The 23,653-nt window shown below is 36.7% G+C and overlaps 2 protein-coding genes and 1 long non-coding RNA gene across 4 annotated transcripts in view; all 3 read right to left on the bottom strand.

The window, feature by feature from the left end:
- LOC146450703 (uncharacterized) overlaps positions 1-23,653 on the bottom strand; it is a 184,912-nt gene that overhangs the window by 79,588 nt on the left and 81,671 nt on the right. The window lies entirely within an intron of this gene.
- The window catches only part of LOC146450707 (uncharacterized), a 162,139-nt gene that overhangs the window by 127,727 nt on the left and 10,759 nt on the right, over positions 1-23,653 (bottom strand). The gene's annotated exons all lie outside the window — the stretch shown is intronic.
- The window catches only part of LOC146450708 (uncharacterized), a 12,967-nt gene continuing 4,311 nt past the window's right edge, over positions 14,998-23,653 (bottom strand). For both annotated transcript variants that reach the window (XM_085100075.1, XM_085100074.1), the window contains 6 exons: positions 19,596-19,912; positions 18,559-18,823; positions 17,726-17,923; positions 16,978-17,135; positions 16,357-16,472; positions 14,998-15,812 (listed from right to left, as the gene is read on the bottom strand). In XM_085100075.1, the coding sequence (XP_084956201.1) occupies positions 15,269-15,812; positions 16,357-16,472; positions 16,978-17,135; positions 17,726-17,923; positions 18,559-18,823; positions 19,596-19,912 (1,598 nt within the window). In that variant the 3' untranslated portion in view covers positions 14,998-15,268. The remainder of the gene's footprint in view (positions 15,813-16,356; positions 16,473-16,977; positions 17,136-17,725; positions 17,924-18,558; positions 18,824-19,595; positions 19,913-23,653) is intronic.

Here is a 23,653-nt window from a genome sequence, read left to right as displayed (position 1 = left end):
TTAAAACGCCCTAATATTTCGGGCCACAACTAAGCGTTGAAGTCTAAATTTTTGTAAAGGCCAAAAATTTTTTAGTGGGAGCCGATATTGACTGTTTTATGATTTTTCAGACATTTTTATCCGAGCGCCAAATATATCTGGGAACGCTGAGTGTTAAGCAACGACGATGGCAGCAACATGGCTGAATTTTTTTTTTTTTTAATTTTGGTACATTTCTTTGCCGTCCTCCGAAAAACAACAAAGTGAAATGACCTAATCTAAGGTTTTGCAGAGAATATGAGCAAACGACGGTGAGTTTTTCTTTCTCTGTTGACTCGGCAACTCCTACCAATTTAGGCAACTTGCTAGCCGTTTACTAGTCTAAAGCGTTTCCGAGCAACAATCAATAATTTTTCCTTATTTCACGTGTTTCAAGCTTTACAAATGTACTTCAATCGTTTCGATAGGAGAAATATACGTGGAGAAACGAATTTTTGAACTTTTTATTTCGGGGCAGTTTCGTTCGCACCGCACGGCGCCCATTCAGTTGTAAACATACTTATCTGTGCCAAGCAACCAAGGGTGATTTCCCCGTGTTCTCCTTTTCTTGAGGTTTATTTAGATTTCAGTAGGAGAAATATTGACTGAGTTGTAAATTTTACCCAGTCATGTAATGAAGATAGAATATAAGCTTAATTCAGGAGTAAACTAACAACGATAAAACTCAATGTCAGGCTAAACAATTCCTACCGCTTGAAAATCCGCGAAAATAGATCGATAAAAACAGCAAACGGTGGATCTAAAGAAGGAACTTAATTTCTTCCACAAAATTTGACCTACTCCTTCCTCCCACCAAAAGGACACTTTTATGCTCAGTTATCATTCGTTGTAAGAAGAAGCAGCGAGTTGAAAGCACTTGCATGGTCGCCATGACTGATTTCAGTTCTGAACAAATATCAATCCTATCCAAGTGTTTAGCTTTGACACAAATAATCCATCTTTTGCTGATTCCTGTAAGAAACACGAAGACTAACGTTTAGGAATTCCCTTTCTAGCTGCAGCACTTGATTTCCATGTATTTGCGGTACAAACAATCCGGCTTAAACAGTCGAACTTCAAATAACTTGAAAGAAGTCGTTGTTTTTGGACACAAAATTAAGAAATCAACGGAATGTAGAACTGGCGTGTTCAGTCAATGACGAGCGAGTATTTTCGCCGCTCGAACAAACAGGAGTAAGTAATTTTGTCCTCGGGGAAAGAAAAAACAAATAAAATTGCCCTCCATTGCAACAAATCAGCATTCAAAAAAAAAAATTGCCCTCTGTATTGCATTGTTATTGTCTGGGCAGCTTGCTGCATATGCACTAAAAATATATATAACTGCAGAAAGAATGAGGAACTGATAAGGTTATTACGTTCATGCGCTAAGCAGATTTTTATAAATGCTATGAAAAAAATTGGAGCTCCGCTTTTAGGCTTGGCTAAATATATATATTATGTTATATTATTATTAGTAGTAGTAGGGAAATGAGCGTTCTGAGGAAGGCACACAGGGACACAGTGCCATCACAATAGCCCTGGGATTAACAACATCAAAATTGATGACATCATAATCTAAAAATAGGATAAGAGTTCTGAGGAAGGGACACAGTGACGTCACAATAGCTCAGGGATTAACCTCCTGGTGCCTTGTAATAGAATTGTAATATGATGTAATAGAATTATTTTTAACCACAGCGATCTACAGATTTTTTTATGATAAAAGAGTTGAAATTTTAGCCTCAAATCTGGTTTCGCAGGCATCGCCTAACAGCAAGAACTAACATTGTTCCCTCGAACGAAACCAGGATCTACAATTTCTAAGCTAAAGAATCTGCATTCGGAAGTCTTTTTAGAAGTTAATTTGTGGAGATGAATAGAAAAAAAATAACAAAACAAACCAAAAAAAAAAAACGGTTCATGTAAGGTGTATTGATTGGTTTTGGATCAAGTGAAATATTGCCTTGTCATTGTTCTTTTCCATTTTTTCTACATCTCCCTGAAACCTCGGAAATAATGAAAAAAAAGTTGGTAATGTGTATTTTCCGCCTAATTTCTAAAAAGTTTCGTTTCTGGTTGAACTTTGTTGGGGATAAAAAAATTAAAACAGTCTTTTGTTGTCTTTGTTTATTACAGTGCTCTGTCAACGGTAATGCCGACATCATTATTTAAAAAAAAAAAAGAATAATTGCATCATCGGGGTGGAAGGGCTTCAGTGATTCTGTAAAAACAGAAAGAATGTTTAGTGGTGTGCTATCTTTTTACACCCGGTCGAGTGGGATCTAAAAATAGATATAATTATGGAAAGAAACAATTATTTTTCGTAACAAGATTATGTGGTTTTGCTGGTTATAAAAAGATGAGATTCTTTGAAATATTTCGAAGTAGAAAAGTGACGCGTGTTCTATTTCACGCACCGTTACACAGCCTGATTAACTCAGTCGAGCGTTGTTGCCTTTGTTTATTACAGTTCATTGATTTTTTGCTGCTAAATTGTGTATGTTAAAATACGCACACAAAGATTTCACAATATGACATATGACATATATGACATATGGTTAAAGCCACTAATGATGGAAGTAGCAGTGATCCGAACCAAAACCTAAATTTGCATAAGAACTCTACGGAACCTCTACTTTTTTATCAAAAGCTATAGACAGCTTAAGTTCATAGAAATAATCAATTAAAACACAATCAAAACACGCGACTACTAAATGCTCTTTTGTTATAAAAAATCTGTAGATCGCTGTGGTTAAAAATAATTCTATTACATCATATTACAATTCTATTACATGGCACCATGAGGTTAATCCCTTAGCTATTGTGACGTCACTGTGTCCCTTCCTCAGAACTCTAATTCTATTTTTAGATTACGATGTCATCAATTTTGATGACGTTAATCCCAGGGCTATTGTGATGGCACTGTGTCCTAGTGTCCCTTCCTCAGAACGCTCATTTCCCTACTACTGACACTTCCACAGGTAATTAAGGACCTACCAAATCAAATGAGCTATTTATTATCTCCCCCTTAAGTTTTGCTACGAGCAACTGCCTTGACCTACCCTCAGGGTATAATCACCTACAGCGTTAACTATCAGGGCTGAGTTGCTCGAAGTATGGTTAGCGCTAACCTTTGGTTAAGAGGTATTAAAACCTATAGGTTGTAATGGTATTTAACCTGGGTTAGCGCTAACCACGCTTCGAGCAACTGGGCCCTGAATGATATATTATTCAGTAAGTGACACAGGCATACTAGTTAACGATGTTTTTAACATACTACTACTACTACTACTACTACTACTACTACTACTACTACTACTACTACTACTACTACTGCTACTACTGCTACTGCTACTGCTACTGCTGCTGCTGCTGCTGCTACTGCTACTGCTACTGCTACTGCTACTACTACTACTACTACTACTACTAATAATAATAATAATAATAATAATAATAATAATAATAATCTTTAGTCAGGAAGCAACCTCACTCTCAGGTGGTAGTACAGTACGTAAAAAATTATTAAATATTAAAAAAATTATAAAGAGACAATCACAGTATAATCCTAAGATAGTGTTAACAATGTAACAAGATTAGATAAAATAGTTCCCAAAACTTCTTAAATAAATCAAGGATATTTGAATTTCTTATAGACACTGGAACAGAAACAAGCCAAACAGCCCTGTCTCCACGGTTCCTAAAAAAATATATCATTATCCTGTTGTCCTATTTAGGTTAGCAGAGCAACCAAATCTGTAAACGCCTGAAATCCTGTGTATATAAGTTCTACTCTTTTGTTAATCTTAAGATAATTTTTCAAAACAATCACTGTATCAAATCTTTCTTTCCTTACAAGGACCGCCTGAATCGTTCTCAACAATCTTGAATCATTTACAAAGCCGGTTGCTGGCACTGCGATGATTTTTAGATCGGCAAAACAAAGCGACGATTCATGACAGGAAAATGGAACACTTAAAGGCCCTCGCTAAAAATGGCAGCCCGTCGGCCACTGCTGACCATGTCAAAATCACTGGACATAATATTGAGTGGGATCAATGTTTTGATATTTTAGCATCGGGCATAAGTGATTATCACTGTAAAATCAAGTAAACTTTGTTTATTCAAGAACTAAGGAGTGCTTTTAATGTCAACGACAGCAGTGAGAATCTGATGCATTATTAATATTAATTAGCTGTATCTTTTAATCGTGGTTCCAGACCCTCTTTTCACTATTATATAAATGGTTGTAAAAACTATTAACGGTCACTTTTGAAAATGTATGTTGACTAGCATACGAAACGTCAAGTTATATACAGTGCACAAGTTTACTATGTTTATCACTGCTTCTTGTATTTTATTTTTGCCTTGACTTTTTGTAGTGATAAATGTTGTCAGCCGCTTTCTTCTATAAGATAATATAGCCTGATTCTTAGACGGTCCAGGTCACTCCCTTCCCCGTCTGATGGACTTCATGTGAGGTCATGTTCCTGACGTCATTGCGTCTTTGTTCTCTTCACCAATTAGATGCAAGACCATTTTCTCAAATATCAGGAATTTAAGGTGACTCGACCCAGTTATTTTTTGGCGGTACCACCCTACTTTGAGGCTCTCTGGTATCCCCACCTTTACTTTTATAGTAAGTGTAACGCATAGAATGGACAACATATAGATCAATGTACAATATAGCAAAAAAATTGGCGATCGGAGTAAATGTCACGTGGTTATAGTGCCACGCCCCTTTGAGGTCTGAGTCGAAATTCTGCTGTTGCCGGCTTTTTTTCGTAAAATCTCTCGGCTGGACATGAACAGAGTTTCACCAAAATTGCAAAGACCTAATTCGAGAAATTTAGCGCTTTCCAAATTTAGGTCATAATTATTAAATTATTAATCAAGTAAACTTTGTTTATTCAAGAACTAAGGAGTGCTTTTAATGTCAACGACAGCAGTGAGAATCTGATGCATTATTAATATTAATTAGCTGTATCTTTTAATCGTGGTTCCAGACCCTCTTTTCACTATTATATAAATGGTTGTAAAAACTATTAACGGTCACTTTTGAAAATGTATGTTGACTAGCATACGAAACGTCAAGTTATATACAGTGCACAAGTTTACTATGTTTATCACTGCTTCTTGTATTTTATTTTTGCCTTGACTTTTTGTAGTGATAAATGTTGTCAGCCGCTTTCTTCTATAAGATAATATAGCCTGATTCTTAGACGGTCCAGGTCACTCCCTTCCCCGTCTGATGGACTTCATGTGAGGTCATGTTCCTGACGTCATTGCGTCTTTGTTCTCTTCACCAATTAGATGCAAGACCATTTTCTCAAATATCAGGAATTTAAGGTGACTCGACCCAGTTATTTTTTGGCGGTACCACCCTACTTTGAGGCTCTCTGGTATCCCCACCTTTACTTTTATAGTAAGTGTAACGCATAGAATGGACAACATATAGATCAATGTACAATATAGCAAAAAAATTGGCGATCGGAGTAAATGTCACGTGGTTATAGTGCCACGCCCCTTTGAGGTCTGAGTCGAAATTCTGCTGTTGCCGGCTTTTTTTCGTAAAATCTCTCGGCTGGACATGAACAGAGTTTCACCAAAATTGCAAAGACCTAATTCGAGAAATTTAGCGCTTTCCAAATTTAGGTCATAATTATTAAAAATGATAAGCAAACTTTACAAGATTATATCTAATAAACTATGAAATTTATTCCTTTATTTTGGGGATCTTTATTACAGATGGGTCCTTGCAAGTCAGCAAAAAGCTTTAGGGCCTTGTAAATGCGCGCAATTGCGAGCAATGCTAACATATAGAAATGATAGTTTGAGTCCTTCTCGCAAAAAAAGCATTTTCTTAAAAATTCGTGGTCATTTTTCCTTCAAATTTTTTCAGGGCCACAATTGATTAACTTACTACCCGGAATCTGAATTTCATGGTCATTGAAAAACTGTGACATTATCTCCTATAAGCCCAAACTTGAGTAAACATTGAAGATTTTTAGCGTTTTGGCTGAGTTTGTGCTTTGGGAGTTTTCTATTGTTTCGAGTCTGTCGTGATACAGCATTCTTGTTCAGCACGCGTGCAATGTTCAATGAGTGCATTCGGAAGTCAGCCAAGCGTGGCCATTGCACGCGTGCCGAACAAGAATGCTGTATCATGACAGACTCGAAACGCCTGACAAACCCCTAAGGACGTCTGCGTTGGAGGCTATGATAAATAGAGAGAGAGCGATAGAACTAAACCTCACTGGAATCGCGCTAAATCGCCCTAAAAACCACATAGGAGGAAAGAAATACATAAGAGAAGTAAGGTGGGTGATTTTTATTTAAAAATTCATTCATATTTTTAGCCTCTAAAATAAACCGTTTTTCTCCCATACAAATCCTTATATTTTTCAACCGTTGCGTAACCAGCCCTCATATTTCGAGCTTGGGCTACCTGTGCTTCTTCATCATGATGTTTACAGCAAGTGTGTACGTGCCACAACGGCTTGTCACGCGCTGGGCTCCAGGGGTTTTTGAACTAAAGTTGACGAGACACTATCAGGTCATAAATAGGGTATCAAATTTTTGGTCAGGTCATAAATAGGGTAGCGAAAATCGCAGAGTTTGGTCATAAATTGGGTAAGGGTTTTGGGAAGCGGGCCGCCCACCCCTATCCAATTTTTTTGGGGAGTACCCCCCTCCCCCCCCCCCCCGGGTCCTTCCAAACACAGTTACGTTTTTTTTTCAAATCACACTTCTACTTCAAAACCCAGGCTTTTATTTTCTTATCCTCGATCTCTTGTTGCTGGCGAGCGTTAGCGAGACAGCCCACTATTCTTGTCAATAGGAGAAAAAATCCAAAATTTTGTCGAATGTAAGACTTGAAGCTTGCGCAGTAGAGAATTATCCGAGATGGTTTAAACGACAACCACGCGCAAATCACATGGCTGACATATAATCCGGGATCGACACCTGACTTTGCACTTGAGAATCGCACGCTGTCAGACCCATTCGCTTCCGAGGTGCAGTTAACGTTGCCATAAAACAAGTAGGTACGTTTTCTATTTGCTATGTCATTATTTGCTTTTGTAGTCATTTATCAAGGTCACGAACGAAAAGAGATCAGTTTGTGTTTGGCTGCTCTAATAGATCCACCGGCTTGAGAACTGAGATCACTTTCCACGGGATTCATCACTAATCCGTTCTCTCCCCCAGTCTCTTCTCGTTTATTTCTCCTCGCTCCAGTCTCGCTGCGCTATGAGAACACCATCTCCACTAACCAGAAAGGGACTGCTTGCAGTCTAATTGAATATTTTCACAAGCAAATTAAGACATCAAGCAAATACAAATACTTTAGAAATACTAACCTACTTGTTTTATGGCAAAGTCAACTGGCCTCGAAACCGTCTGTGCGTAAGGTCGTGGTAAAATTCTCCCGTGGAAAGTGATCTCAAACGGTGGATCTATAAAAGCAGCCAAACACAAATTGATCTCTTTCCGTTCGTGACCTTGATGAATGATTACAAAAGCAAATAAAGACATAGCAAATAGAAAACATACCGTGGAGGCTAATAATTCAAAATCTGCGAACCACTCAACTGTAAAATCAAAGGACTCGTTGTACTTTAGTCTTACTTTCACACGAGTTCTTCGCCCGTGGAGGCCAATAATTCAGTCTGTGGAGTTTGTGCCAAATAACTCGACCGTTGAGTCATGCTCTTTGTCCGTAAGTGTGTCCGATGAGGCAAAAGAATTGAAAACATGTCGATCGCTCATCGAAGCGAACTGTGCAACTGTGAAATCAGATGATTGCTTCACTCTGAAATCAAACGACTCGTTGCACTTTCACACGAGCTCTTTGCTCGTGGAAGCAAATAATTCAAAATGTGCCGTTTGGGGCGGCTGATCCGTCCACTTCACCAACACCCCCATCCCACAAAAAAGAAGCGTCTTCAACATTTCTTCCCCAATATGGGTTATACAAATCACTTAACTGCCATGACCCTGCTAACTCATCCAACTGAAACTCACTCTCCCTACCCTCAAAGTCGAACCCCTTTTCCAAACCCATTCACTGTTTAGTTAAATCCCCGCAACTTTATCCCCCTTCGCCAGCACTCACTTTCATATTGAAATCACTAGTTTAGTCGTTATTCTAGAGCTGCGCTTAAAACATTGGCGCGAAAACAGGGCGCGCTTTTCAGTTAATTTATCTCTTGAGGTCTTTACGCACAGATCATATTTTGCATTATTATGCCATTCCACACGTCAATTGCCACACGCCAATCCGCAAACTTATTAGTCATTAGTAAACTCACGGCTGCCAATTCGATCAAAGGATCTGTTTTACCGAAGCAAGCCCTGCGGATAGCTAACGGCTGATTCAATCGTTCGTGGGGCCAGTTTGATCACAACTTGGAGCAAAACGGGACGAAAAAATTCACCTTTTATCTTGGAATACATACAATTTCGTACGGAATTTACCTGAAGCGCTCAAATTCTCAACCATCGTCTCGCCATTACGTCCCACCCGAAGTAACTTATTTCATATTACATACTATTTGACTCCTCACGATCACATCAAGAGTATCAAGAGTAGCGAAGAGTTTAGGATTATGTAAAATATCGGAACACAACCGCAACGATAAGACTATATATAGTTTGTATCACGATCGTTATAGTAACACACCACTCAAAACAGAGCAGTCTGTCTAAAAAGTGCTCATGCAGAACATGATTTATATGTACAATGTTCGTTTGTTTTCTTTGTCTTCTTTCGCTCAGATAATGATTGCCACCTTCAAGCAAATCGAATCCTTTTTAACAGATAATTATCTTGAGACAAGCAGACTTCGCTTGACGCGGTTTACTAAGAGCGATACTGACACATATTTACATAATTGCGATCGCAGAACGCCATCCTAATGTTGGTTACGGGTTTGAATCGAGATTTTTTCGTCGTCGATGCATGGGTGGATCTTGGGCGCACATCTGGCATTCCCCGCAGATTTTTTGCAGGGGTGGATGACATCACAACGTAATGTTGCCTTGCAACAGGGAAAAACAAGTATGAATGACGTCAGACAAAGGAAGGTTGCTAGGCAATAACAGGTTGGAATTTATCCGAGCAAAATTTGCATACATCGGGAATATTTTACCGGATCACATTTCAACGGCAATGTTCATCAATATTCACTGGATGGAAACATCTCTGCAGAATCTTTTCCCTTTCTTCCAGAAATCTTTTTTGTGAAAGATTGCATTGAAGAACAAACACGTTTTGTGGCCAAGGTAAAATAATTTTCCGTGGGAAATAAATTCATCGAACACCACAGCGCCCACGCCCGTTGTACATTTCGTCGTGTCAAAAATAGATTTCAACCGCAAACTAGCCTGTGGAACTACCAAAAGACCAATCGTTACTATGTTCAGAAACCTTTTAGTAAAGAGGGCTTTTCACCAGCGGATAATTCACTATCCAGCGGATAAAATCTATTGGTTTGAGAACATTTTATCCACTGGATAGAGTTGTCCGCTCTCTGTATAACCTTGGCCCTGAGATGTCTTTCAAAACTGTATGCAAATTAACTCGCTTCAGTTTGACATTTTTACGGCTTTATAGTCGCGTAACTTTCGCGGCATTTTAGTAAAATATCTTTTGAGTAGAAGACCAAAATAGGACGCTGGCCTGTAAGTTTAGTTTTTCTCAAAGATTGAAAGCGCTTGATTATTTTAAAGTTTGATGGTGTCACGCAACAGACGGACCGAAAATACTTTCTACTATTTTTATGTTCAACAACGTAGCCGCTGAAATTTTAAACCTAGCTTCGTTTATTCCAAATATTTCACCTTGGTAGCTACACAATACGTACAGAAATAAAAGGACGAAAGAGCTACCTAACAAAAGTCACGCAGCAGGCCGTACAATCGTACAACTTAGGGCTGTCGAACGCACTCTATAATCTTTGATTTCTACTAGTCAGTATGTTTAGGTATCATGTTAAAATGTAGCATAGAGTAGACTCACCTTCAAAAACTTGCTCCGCTTTTCTATCGAAATTGTGCTATTTAGCGGTTCCAAGACGATAAAGAGTTCACCAGAACTTGTAACAGTGTTTGAGGTAGCGAGGTATACCTTAAACAAGAAAGCAAAGCCATGACGATCATATTTGCTTATGAAAGCAACATTCACTGCAAATCAGTCTGGACAAGCTGCGTAGTCACGCGAAGTGAATTACGTGTCCATTACCTGAAAATCCTGAAGTTATCGACGAAATCCAAATGTCGACGTCTCTCACTATGTAAGAAGTAGAAACTCGCGGTTTTCGAAATACTCTGCAACGAAATTTACAGGATCAATTTCAAGGACGCTATTGCGTTGAACTCAGTAGAAGGTTGACAAAAGATAACATCGGCCTTAGGGAGGTGACGTCATCGGGTTATTCTTCGGAGCAGCCACGATCGGAGATCCGATTATACCGGAAATTGACCTGCATTCACTCGCTTTTAGTATTAATGGCGGACGACGTTGGTGAAATAAAGACTTCGAACGTTTGTTAGGATTCGTTATGGTAGAATACAAAGTTCTTCCTACTTTCGTTTCTCGGCGTCTGAACACTGATCTCAAGGATTTTACGCTCGATTTGTGGAAGAAACGTGGAACTATGAAAACAGTCAAGATTTGCTCAGGTAACATCGGCTACGGGAGGTTAACATCGACCTAAGGGAGGTACGTTTTATAGCACCACGTTTGTATCGTATGTGTTATACTGGCACAATCGTTCACATGGAAAGCTTATTTGCAAGCATTAAAACTTACAATCTTGCAGGGGCTTTTCTAATCGTTGACCTGAGTGTCATTTCATTTATTACCAACTCATAACATCCACCTACAGGAGGTTAACATCTACCTAAGGGAGGTAGAGTAGCCTACAGTGTACATTTTATAGTTTATGTTTTATAATAGTCAATTCATACGCATATAAGCTTTAATACACTCTAACAGGGAAACTTGGGATCATAAGGAGCTTTTCTATCATTGCCTTGAATTTCATAAATTCCATTTTTACCAACTCATAACATCCACCTACAGGAGGTAAACATCTACCTAAGGGAGGTTATGGTATTATGCTAAGGAAGGATGGACTTGAAGAAAGCTCACCAATCTTAAGGGGCTTTTGCACTTCGTGCACATACCGTTTTAGAATAAATTTATTTATAAAGAATTATTATTATTATTATTATTATTATTATTATTACTATTACTATTATTATTATTATTATTATTATTATTATTATTATTACTATTACTATTATTATTATTATTATTATTATTATTATTATTATTATGCCAAAACCATGTCATGGACCAGAAGCGAATTTCATTCGCACTGTTAAGATCTGCACTCGTGTGTCTTAGAGGTTCTAGGTCATTATGAAGAATTCAACGTGACATCAAGAACGGGGACATTGACATTGAAACCGCAGAAGGGGCCATTTGAAAGATGCGTATTTTGTTATGTTTTTTTCTTTTCTTTTTATCAAGTGGAACTCATTTTAAAATGCCGAATTTCATTTTTTTTCAAAAACTTCATGACATTTGTTTTTTTTTCTTTTTCTTTACAAAAACATTATGCTTGGAAGTAGTCTCAGTTTCTTTTTTTTTTCGCAATCGAATATTTAAAAAAATTATTAGTGACATTTTGCTTGAAAATATTATCCTTTTTTAATCGAATTGAATTGTAAATTGGTTTTAATAGCTCTTTTTTATATACTTTTAACTTGTAAATGGCAATTTGTGTGAAATATTTTAATAAAGATTATTATTATTATTATTATTATTATTATTATTATTATTATTATTATCATTATTATTTGAAAAGCCTTTTAATCTCACCAGAATGAGATTAATGAGAGTTTTCTCATTTTTTTATTTACACTCATAACATGTAATATAATATATTATTATCAATATTAGTTTGTAGCCAACACAGACCTACGCTGGGCCATTTATATTCATCTAATGAAACACTTTTACAGCCATAAAGTTCCTGTGAGAGGTGTTATGGGTTTAAATAGAAAAATTGCAGGTGCATTTAAATAGCATAATAGCTGTTATGATGATTAAAGGCAATTGTTTTCTTGTTGTTGTCATGTTTTCTTGGTTGACTCAATCAACCTGTAATTTCCACATTATATTTTGCTAGAAGTGACTGTTTATGACTGTTGAAATGATAGATCATTTTTAAAAATATAGCCCTAAATATATACGTCAGAATTTATTTTAATTTAATTTGTGATCTGACTTACAAGAGGTTTGACCGTTCGACTGCTTCATTTTTAATTTGCCATTACCCAAAAAATACAACATAAATACATTAAAGATGATACACAATATTCTTACTAAACTATTAACAAGATGAAATGTGTTAATGGCTAGGAAGCCTATATAGAAGCCTGAGGCTTATTAACTATAGGCTCCCTGGAACTATAGGATAAACCATAGAAGTTAATGGTACTGAATGAAAATTCCAATTAAATTTTTTTTATTAAAAGAAGTCAAAAAAAGAAAGAAAAAAAATAAAAAAGGTGTGTAGCTCAACAAAGAGTCAATTTAACTAAGAAAGAAGGAATTTTGCTAAACAAACTGATACTTTCACTGTTTTGAATTTCACGACTAAGCGAGTTGAAAAACGTAGGACCTTGAAACCAAATTGAGAACTTTCGAAAATTAGTTCGACAATAAGGTATATAGAAAAGGTTGGAATTTCTTGTATTATAAGAATGTATCTGGCTTGAAAGAGTAAACATATCACGAAAATCATTTGGAAGTAAGCTTCTTTTAAAAAGATACATAAATTTACCTATTTGGTATAAATATATGTCAAAGAATTTCAAAATCTCTTGCCCTTAAAAAAGAACACCAGTTATAGGAGCATCAAAAGAAACTTGAGATATTATTCTGATCATCTTCTTTTGCAGAACAGTAATCCGATTTAAATTAGACTGATATGTCGATCCCTACACAGAAACACAATAAATTAAGTAAGGGTAAACTAGACTATAGTACAAGGAGCGTAAGGAGGTTTTGGGAAGGCAAAAACTAGACTTATAAATAATACCTATTGATTTTGATATTTTTCTAGAAACACTAAGAATGTGAGGCTTCCATTACAAATGCTCATCGAGGATAACACCTAAAAATACTGTCTCTTTCACACGTTCAATTGCATTGTTGTCAATTTGAATAGATATATCAAGTGTTTTCCTCCTTTCGGGTGGTTTGTTTGATCGACACCATTGAGTTAATTTAAGCATTTCAGAATTCAAGATTCCAGGAAACAAGTTAAAATCTTTGTGAGAGAAAAATACGTTTGTATCATTTGCAAAAAGAATAAAATCCACGACCTTCGACACGTTACACAGATCATTTATATAGAGTAGAAAGAGTAGGGGACCTAGTATAGAACCCTGAGGCACCCTGCACTTAATTTCGCAACCCTTACCAAACCAACTGTATTTTATAACTGGTTTTAAAGTATTTAAAAACTATTTTAATGATTTGAACACTATTTTGAAGCCATTATTATGTATTTTAATGCTATTTTGCAAAAAATTTCAAATTTTGGTCATTATTTGAAAAGTATTTCAAATATAGTTAAACAGTATTTTATGATGCTGAGGGGCTTTTCCATCGAATTTAATATTTTTTTTAGCGATAAACAGGTTTAAAATAGGGTATTTGAAATATATTTTGAGACCTTAACTACTGCGATTACTTATTTCGTGTTATAAACAGTGTTTGAATAGAGTATTTGAAATCTATTTTGAGTCCACTACTACTGGAATTTCTTATTTTATGTACAAACAGTGTTTAAACAGGGTATTTCAAATATATTTTTAGAACACAACTACTGACCTTTTTTTTAAAATAGTTTTCAAATAGGCTACTTAAACACTGTTATAAAAATACCGTGGAAACGTTTTCGATTTAAAATGTAGTTTTGCCATGTAAAAAGTAAAAACGGTTTTTAAATAGAATATTTAAAAACTATTTAAAATTGAAATCCGTAAGGAGTTTTTAAAATAGCATAAAAACAGTCTATTTTAAACATATTTGGAATTGAATTCAGGTGAACACAGAAATTTTGATTTAATGATGCCATTAGGACGATTTTCAAACAGATTTAAAATGGACTATTTTTTTACTATTTTGAGACTGACCACATATTAACATCATCACCACTAGTTGAAGTCTGATTTTAAGATCTGATACAGTATTTGAGAGGTGTAGAAAAATACATTTATTTATCTATAGCCTGAAATATATTCGAAGAGTTTGCATCCTTTTTTGAATCCAATCTCCAGTGACTTAATTTCAATGACAGTGTGCAGGCGCAATATAAAAATATCCTCTGCTTGACACAAAATGTTGCTGATATTCTGTGTAACAAGGACTTTCAACCAACAAATCTAGTACACCTTTTTAAGGAACTTTAACCAAGGCTTTGGACTTGATTTTCAAATTTAAGTCTTTCAAGCACACAAACCCTGGATTTTGAATTCACCATCCACAAATAAAAAATCAAGCAAATCCTCTTAATAAATTATTGTGGGCTATTTGAAACCAACTACAATCTTTCAGTCATACAACCTTCAATCTATTGAAACTTCAAACTTTCTTTTCATTTAATTTGGCAATAATTATCATTCGTTATAAAATCCCATTGCTAACTTGCATATAAGTCAACTGTACGACACCATGTACGTCCAGTAGAAGGTTGTTCTTTATGAAACAGTTTTGACTTTTTCATGACACTCCTTATACAAATGTTGAATCAATGCTCTACAAAGGTATAAAAAAAGTTAGATCAGTGTTCAAATGGCTTCAGCACAATCCAGGACTTTTGATTTGACACCAATTCAACAAGCACACGACTTTATCAATGTTGTAGATAATTAATGTTACCAATCTGTTCAAAAACACTGGACATTTGTAATACAAACAATTATAATACAGTTTAACAAATTTGTACTATGAATGTTGGGCAAAAATCAAAACCATTTAAATGGGCCTTTATATACATGTACCAATCCCCTGGATTATAAAAAAAGAATTCATTCCTAAGAGACACATTTTCACCGACTAGTATCTGAAATTTAACATACATTTATACATTGTAGCTTCGATGTGTCAGCTCTGAGCCAATCAGTGCATGCACTTGATATATCCAGGGGTTACGTCCATGTTCTGTATACATTAGTCTTTCTCAAACGAATTGGGAAGATGACACACATAGGTGCTGGTAGCATCAGTCTCAATCCACATACATTTCTGCTTTATAGAGGAAATAGGTACAACAATAATGTTGTCTGCAATAGTAACCCGTCTGATGTGCCTGATTACTTGCATCCCCTGGTAAAATGGAAGCTGGGATGGATGCTTTGCCATTTTCTTAACTAAAGCAATGTAGTGAAATGGCAAGCTACAGGAGCACTTACCATTTTGACATGACATCCTGGTACACTTTGCTTCGTATTTTACAAATTTTACAATTGAACCATTACAGTGGCTCTTCCCACGTATTTCAATAATGGCAGTGAAATTGTTCCTTGCAGTTGTTCTTTTATACAATTCACTCTGGAACTCCACACCATTTATAACAGCTCGACTGAATAGCCACATTTTGGAAACTGCCCCAACAACTTCTCGCTCCTCCACAGTCAATGTAGTTGAAGCTTGCCAGACACGCTCCAGTGATCCCACAACAAAGGTGCCTTCTGTTATCTGTTCCCCTACAGTCCTTGTACAAAATAAAAGAGCAAAGGCATATATAAACAATAAATGTAGGCAGCCTAGAGTTGTACAAGGAGTGTTGTGCAGTTTGATGTGTGTTCACTGTTGCACTTGATACAAAAATAAAAATTTCTGTAAAATTTCCCACGTTTATTTATATGTACAGGTGTATGTCATAGCATGGTAAAAACAGTTGTGGAATCACTCACTTCACTTATGATTCATCACCCTGTTTTGGTGGTCTAGTAGTTACATGTAGTGTCTGAGTTTCCAGCAGAAGGTTGTTGGTTAAAGTCTGGGTCCGCATTGTGTTAGGAAACCTAACACAATGCTGGGGGGGGGGGGGGGGGGGAACCCTTCAGTGGACTAGCATCTCATGCAGGGTGAAGTAATAATACTTCCAGTTGCTTCATGGTGTGCATGTAGCTCCAGCAGTATGATCAGAGTACAACTTTACCTTATTATATGTACCTAGATGAATTTGTATCAAAGTACATGTACATACAATGACTTGCTGTCAGCTACATGTGCATTTGCTTTAATGGACTTACCTGCAGTGATAGGACTTTGACAAGAGAGTATTGTAAAACGCCTTGGCATCTGAGCCTTCAGGCAACGACTCTGCCAGTTGTGGAAGATGCTGTTGCACACATATTGATTTGAAAATCTGGAGAGGGGTTGAATTGTAAAGAAGTCACAATTTAGAATTATTTAATTTCATTAGGCATTGTATAATCTATTTTGTGTATGGCATAGAAAGCATTCATTTACTTCAACATCCCATCCCTTTTAACGATTACAATGATCTTCGACATTCTTATTCAAAGGACAACAAATGAACCATTAGGTAATGCAGATTATTCAAATACTAATTCTTTCAAACTGTTGTTCAAAATGAATGGCCAATGTACAGTACACGTTTTAGCTAGCCAAAAGCACATGTAGCCCCCCCCCCCCCCCCTCCCCAATATCATAATAGATTTGCTTTTAACTACTGCTTTTAACTGTACATGGAAGGCACACTACATCTGTTTTACCCCAAATATGTTTGCATTCTCCAATGTTTGGTCTTTTCTGCATTATTTCCTATTGCAAAAGTTTCCCTGGCACTTTTACCAGCACAATAAAGCCAATCATGTGCAGATAAATATCCTTTTATTTTGCCACCATACCTGTCCTTGGATATTTTGACTTCCATGAAAGTATCCTGTCAAATCGCCATTGTAATCCTCGAAAGGAAAACATGAATTTGACCATAGAGGTCCTAAGTTTTCCACAGTTTCTTTCAGATGAAGGACCTGGTGAATGTTGAATGTCTGGAATCTTTCACCTGTTGTTGTTACAAAAAAAAAAACATGGCATCACAGTGGTGTGAAATACAAGACACTCTACCAAAAATGCCCTGTTAAATTTCGGATAGGATTTGAAGTCTTGTTTTTTTTACTACGGTGTAGAGATAACTCCTGTTATTATGTACTCTCTGTCTAAGGGATACCAATCCATGGTAAGAAGGTTTCCATTACATGTAATGGGACTTGACTGTTGATTCAAATACATTTACAGCCAAATATGGTAGATTTTTTTTCATTATCTGGTACAATGTAAAAGTGCATGTCAATAAAATCAGACAGAAATATAACCAACTGAACATCAACATTGCAGTGTTGGAAATTAGCACTTTCCCACCCGTCCATGCGAGTATGAATCCTGTTGGATGAGTACACATCCCTTATCAAGGCAAGTGCATTATTTAAGTCAATCGCATAGATGGCCAGTGCTCTCAAAATTTAGTTTCCAACCCTGCATTGTTACAAAAATTAATTCAAACCAATATCAAGGAATTGATAAATATGCTGGAGATTACATGTACATCACCAATGAACAACAAAAACAGTTAACCCAAGAAGTGATTATACTCACCATAAAGATATGGTGCTTGTGCACAATAAAGCTTCAGAAAGACACCAGCCTCCTGCAGGTCAGTTTGAGAAATGCTGTCTTTCAAAAGGCGGTAAACTCCTCCAACAAGGAAGGCAAGATGCGAAAGGAACTGTTCATCCACTCTTTCAAACAGCAGCGGAAGTGAATAGTAGAGGAGAAATGCTCTCTTCTCATTAGCTGAAAATAACAATGTCATCAAACCTGTTACCCTACTGCACATGGTCTTGGTTGCCCAGGACACCCAAAAAAATTTTATACATGTATGACTGCACAGTACATACTGTATGTGCAACATACCTTACATTTCTGTCTACATTTTTAATTGCTTGCTGATTTTAAATTAATTATTTTCATTATAGTATCAAAATAGTTCATTACAAAATTAATTTAGTCACATATGATTTAATTTAGTTACCATAATCAGGACCACACAAGCGTACTCATTCACATGTACTTTAATCCCATTTGTTTATACAATGAAGGATATTATGTCATATGTCTGTCTGCCAGTCTGTGTGAGTGTGTGTGTACATGCATGTACATCGTATGTGGGAGGTATGATAATGACTATTTATTTGCAAAACTTAGATATGCAATGATGTTAACAAGCACAGGGGAACTTTTCCTTACGGAAACCTCGCTATTACTGAGGTTCAACTGCACTGTGCCTTTGTTTTAAGTTACTAATTTAGAAGTGACTCAAAATGGGTTTTATCAAGATGCTCACTTTAATAATATATAAACTGAATAGTCATTCAGAGAAAATTAATTTTTTCTAAAACCCAAAGCTTTTTACATGTACATGTACTTACCCTTCCATTGTTTCCAGTCTGATATACTCCTGGGTCGACGAGTTATTTCGGAAATAGGCTTTAAAGAAAGCAAGGCGCTGTCAATCTCATGCAATCTGTTCCCCAAGTACTGGTTACTAGACTTGTCTTCAAACCAAGCCTTCAAGTGTTGATCAACTGCACCTTCACAGATGCAATGCATATAATCAACAGCAGTGCCAGCAACTACATCATGTAGTGGTAACGAAAATGCCCAAGACAAGCCAAGGACTCCTTCTACTGGATCCTTGAAAATAACAACATAATAAAAAAATAATGTATAGTAATGTTATTACATGAAACTGGCTGTTCAAAGCTGTACATGAATCTGTAACAAGTTTTTAGCTGGCTCCCAATGTTTATCTTCCCAAATTAAATATGTACAGGTTAAAAAGATTGTTATCCAAAATGGTGATTAAAACTTAAAATCAACATGCTGTACATTGTGGTAGGGCATGTACAGCAAGTTAGAACCCAAACCACAATTTCTTGAATTGATAGACAAGGCATGGTGTGTCATGCTATATACTCCCAGTCAAGTCTACAGATGTTTTGGTTGTGCATTTAGTGAAACTTTCTACAGCAACATATCAATGCATAACATGTATATTTTTTAATTTGCTGCCACCTTTTTGGAGAAGGTTGTTTTATGATGTCACGATATTGCTTATAATACAATGTACATGGAACATCCATTTTTTGTTTGTGTTATACATGCACAGTATCACACTTAACAGTGATATGTTGGAGAAGTATCAAGTTTAAAAAATTCAATGGACAACATTGCTTTGTTATTAAATGGTAATAAGAGAAATGTCAGATGCCATTCAAATTTTGATACAATCTTGTATTGCTCTTTGCTGCCTGAACACATGGTACACTGAAAGGGACATGTTTACCATAAGGCTGTATCAAAGGATATGCTTTCTTTGTATGTTTTGAATATTTAAATGCATGAAACAGAAGGCTACAGTGTATCAATACACGATTGTCACATAATTCACAGTTCGAATACTCACAGAAACCTTTCCCTTCTTTGAAATTTGGGACATGGCAACAAGAGCCTGTTGCTTGACCACTTCATGTGTTCTGAGTTTTGCATGTCCTGTAGTTTGTGCATATTCTTTATTGAAGGGGTAGATGTGACATTGCCGTCTAGCATTTTTCTTTCCAGGACCAAGGTCCAGTTGTTCCCCAGGTTCTGTACAAGTATTGCACCCATTGTATCCATTGTACTGTTTTAAGTTTAGCCAAGCAGATCTTGCAGGTGAGTCCATGCTTGTGTCAAGGAGGATACCTTTAATTGTCCTGTCGACAACTCCACCAATTGTAATACCTGTATAAAGATGAAAATAACAACTAAACAAATCAGGGACAAACCTACTAATTATAACATACTTCATACAATGTACTTGCATGTACATAAAATCTTCAAGGCCCTGTACCATAAATGTGTTTACAAAGGCTATCATGTTATAATCCTCAGTACATGTACACATGTATGTGTACCATCTATTTTAAAGGGCATGTAAACCTCCAAAACGCGAATTTTTCTGGTCATATAGTCATAAAGTACACATTTTCAGTATGCGGAATCTGTAACTCTTTTTTTAAAACGAGCGCGTTTTCAGTTGGAAAAGGCTGCTGCAAATTCGAAGCGCCCGCCATTTTGATTACGCCATCTTTTCCGTGACGTCACGAGTGGATCTTTGCCGACAGGAAGTGAACATTCTCCCTTCCCGACCTTTTGTAATACGCACATGTCTACATAAATTCCAGCAAATATTCATTTATTCTCTTATTCCAATATGGTAAAGTGTTGTGTCGTTCAGTTTTGTGGCATTCAAACAAAACAGGATATTCCACGTGTAAGTTTCCAAGAGACTTCAGTCAAGGCGACGGTGGATTAAATTTGTTCAAGTCTTGAAGCGGAATGATTTTATAGAGCCGACAAAACATTCAGTAATTTGTGGCGCTCATTTCCCATCGGACTGCTTCGAGGGTGTATATATATGAGAAATGGGTTTTAAAAAGTAGACGCATTTAATTCCCAGTGCTGTGCCAACAATTCAACAAACGCCACAGCAGAAAGCCTTGTCAGAAATGCGTAAGCGAACAATGGAAAGCGAGGAAACAGAGCAGACGGCTGGGTAATCTAGTAAGAGGTCACGAGAGAGCAGAGCTATATATATCGAAATTCGCAATCGCTTCGGAAATAACGGCAAGACAGTAAGAGAAGCTTGTAAATTGAAAGTTGGAATCGAACTCAAAAACGGCATAAATCAGGGCAATTTGTTATAAATAAAAAAAAAGGTTTTATTCGTCTTTTTCGTATGTTTGGTGGCGTTAACTCCGTGTACGAAGAACCAAAATCCGCTAGCAATGTACTCCGTATTTTGTTGACCTCACAGGACAGGAGCGCAACCATCACATTTCTGCCGAGATAGCCCCAACACCAACGAACGAGTTGTCTGTAGGCAATGTAACGAAATTTTCTACAAGAGACAAAAGGAATAACTGATAACTGTGCGATTCCCTATTAACTTTGGGATTTTACAGTGTGCTGTTCACAGAGAAAGGTAATTTGATAAGTGTACAAAGTAAACAAATTCATGTCCTGTACGATTGTCTGCGCCATGCATGCTGTTCTCGGAATGCGTAACACGCAGTTTTAAGAGCCCAGACATAAAGGCAAATCGAAATCCTGGATGCTTGGTTGTACAGTGCATTTGCACTGCTGGTTTCTGGTCCTCTACCTTTCGCCACATTTGGCCGATTTCTACACAGCGAACGCTCTCGTGAGTCGTTGGTTCGCACCTTCAATTATAACAAGAGAAAAACAACAGCATTAATAAACAAGATTCACGGTAATTTTCAGTTAAAAAACTCAATTTCTGTCTTTCAAAGGCGTAACAATCATATAAATGCGAATGAATCACAACTCAAAACAATTATCAGTCTGTCTTTCCAAGACGATTCGTCTCGCTTTCGCCGTCTTCTTCGTTTGATTCAGGGTGCATATCACGCCGAACTCTGCGTGGCTCAAAGCGAAATGGACGAGCTGCGACATCCACGCCAGTTTCTGACACTTCACCAACATCACTGTCGTACAAATTACATTCATTCGAGCTGTTTTCATCGGATAAAATCTCCTCCAAACTGTTACTATTTTCTCTCGCTGACATGATGATTACAGTGGTATTCTCAATTGCGCAATGTTTGTGTTCAACCGCTGACGTCACGAGCACTCGCTATTGTTTTAACCGGAAGTGAACTTCCCACAGTAAATGTCGTTTTTCTGCTTAAATATTTCGAATTGGCAAGAATAAGTCGGAAAACTGTTTTTAGCACCACTTTGTACATAATATGAGATAAACTTGTGTTTGGGGGTTTACATGCCCTTTAAGCAAATTTTTAGAGAGACATTTGGAAACTAATTATAAAGCAGCTTAAATGTCATTGTGTATGGTACATTTTTTCCATAAAAATACATGTGCATGTACATTCAGGGTTCAAAATTTAATTCTGAGTCTTGTTGTCCCGAATAATATTTTGGTTGTCCAACTTCTTGCTGTGGTTCAAGATAAGAAACCAAAAGTACAAGTATACATTCATGTGTGGTTGAAATCAAAGGCTCCTGTGAGCCAACTCGTGAATGCAGATGACACATAGCAATTGAAATTTAGACGGCTACGTAAACTTCCTTGAAAGCTAAAAGAAACTATATCTTTGTCCGATTATGTAACGAAAAATAACCATTCTTGTACTCTTGTATTCTGACGCGCCGATTAAAAAAAAAATAAGATGTTTTTTTATTCAAAGTTCATAGAAGCACGCCATGTGCAGCTACGTCATGCAAATTCGTGTCCCCGATAGTCCGGGGCTACTGGATTTTGCGATCGGGCTTGTGGATTCTAACCATCACTTGCCCGATGGGCAAGTGAAGTTTTTTTGGGAATTAAAATTACACAATTACTGTAGGGCAAGCCGATCTCACAAAGGGAAATCTGTTCAACAAAGTATCGCATTACATTTCATGCCCGACAGAAATGCGTGAAATTTTTCCTTTGGAGTTCAGTCCACGTAATCCTCAAGTAAAAATAATGAACTATGACAAGCTCTTGCTAAATAAGAATTATTTATCGACCGCGTCCTTTTGCTTCCCCATAAATTACCAGTTGTAAATTTCAAAAATGAAACATTTCCTCCATGAAAGCTTGTTCATTTCATCAGAAATTTACATAATTTTGTTTACCACGTCAATGATGCGTGACATGGCACGTTCTGCTTTCGCGTGAAAACTGGCAAATTAAATTATTTTTTAATTAAATTATTTCTAAATTAAATTATTTTTAATTCTTAAAAGAAACCGCACTCTGTAGAAAAAAACGTAAAAAACCTATAACTTTGCTCAGATTCAACGAAAAATTTCCATTCTTACACTAAAATGATTGTCAAATTATTCTCTACAGATTGAATGAGAGAATTCTGACGCGTCGTGAAAAAAATTTTTACGTTTTTTTTTTTTTTCACTAATTGAGTTTACGACCCCGGACTTTCTGAAAAACTGAAAAAACTTGTAACTTTGCTCAGATTGAACGAAAAATCACCATTCTTGCACTAAATGATCGTCAAATTATTCTCTACATATTGAATAAGAATTTCCTGATGCGCCGTGAACAACAAATGTTCGCGTGTTTTTTTCCACTAATTGAATTTAAAACTCATTCACTGCGCACGCCCGAAAGTTAACGACAAAACCGACCGACCGACCGACCGACCGACCAACTAACCAACCAAGTCCACAGTCAACTATCGCTATAACTCGTTCATTGCGCTACGCGCATTCACGAGTTAAAAAGTGAGCTTCATTTTTGTTAAAAAAATGAACATCAACTGTATTCAAAAGAGTGAGTAGCCTACAATGTATCTTTTGTTAAATATAGCCACTGCAGGGTTGGAAATTAGTGCTTACCCACTCACCAATGCATGTATGGATCTCTTAGGGCAAGTTCTACAATGTAATCATGGATTGATCACTTGCTCGCCTGATTTGGAGAGTGCAATTTTTATCTTC

Source organism: Pavona decussata, unplaced genomic scaffold (assembly GCF_977016875.1).
Source record: "Pavona decussata unplaced genomic scaffold, jaPavDecu1.1 SCAFFOLD_431, whole genome shotgun sequence".
NCBI lineage: Eukaryota > Metazoa > Cnidaria > Anthozoa > Scleractinia > Agariciidae > Pavona > Pavona decussata.
This window is presented reverse-complemented; position numbering and strand designations above follow the sequence as displayed.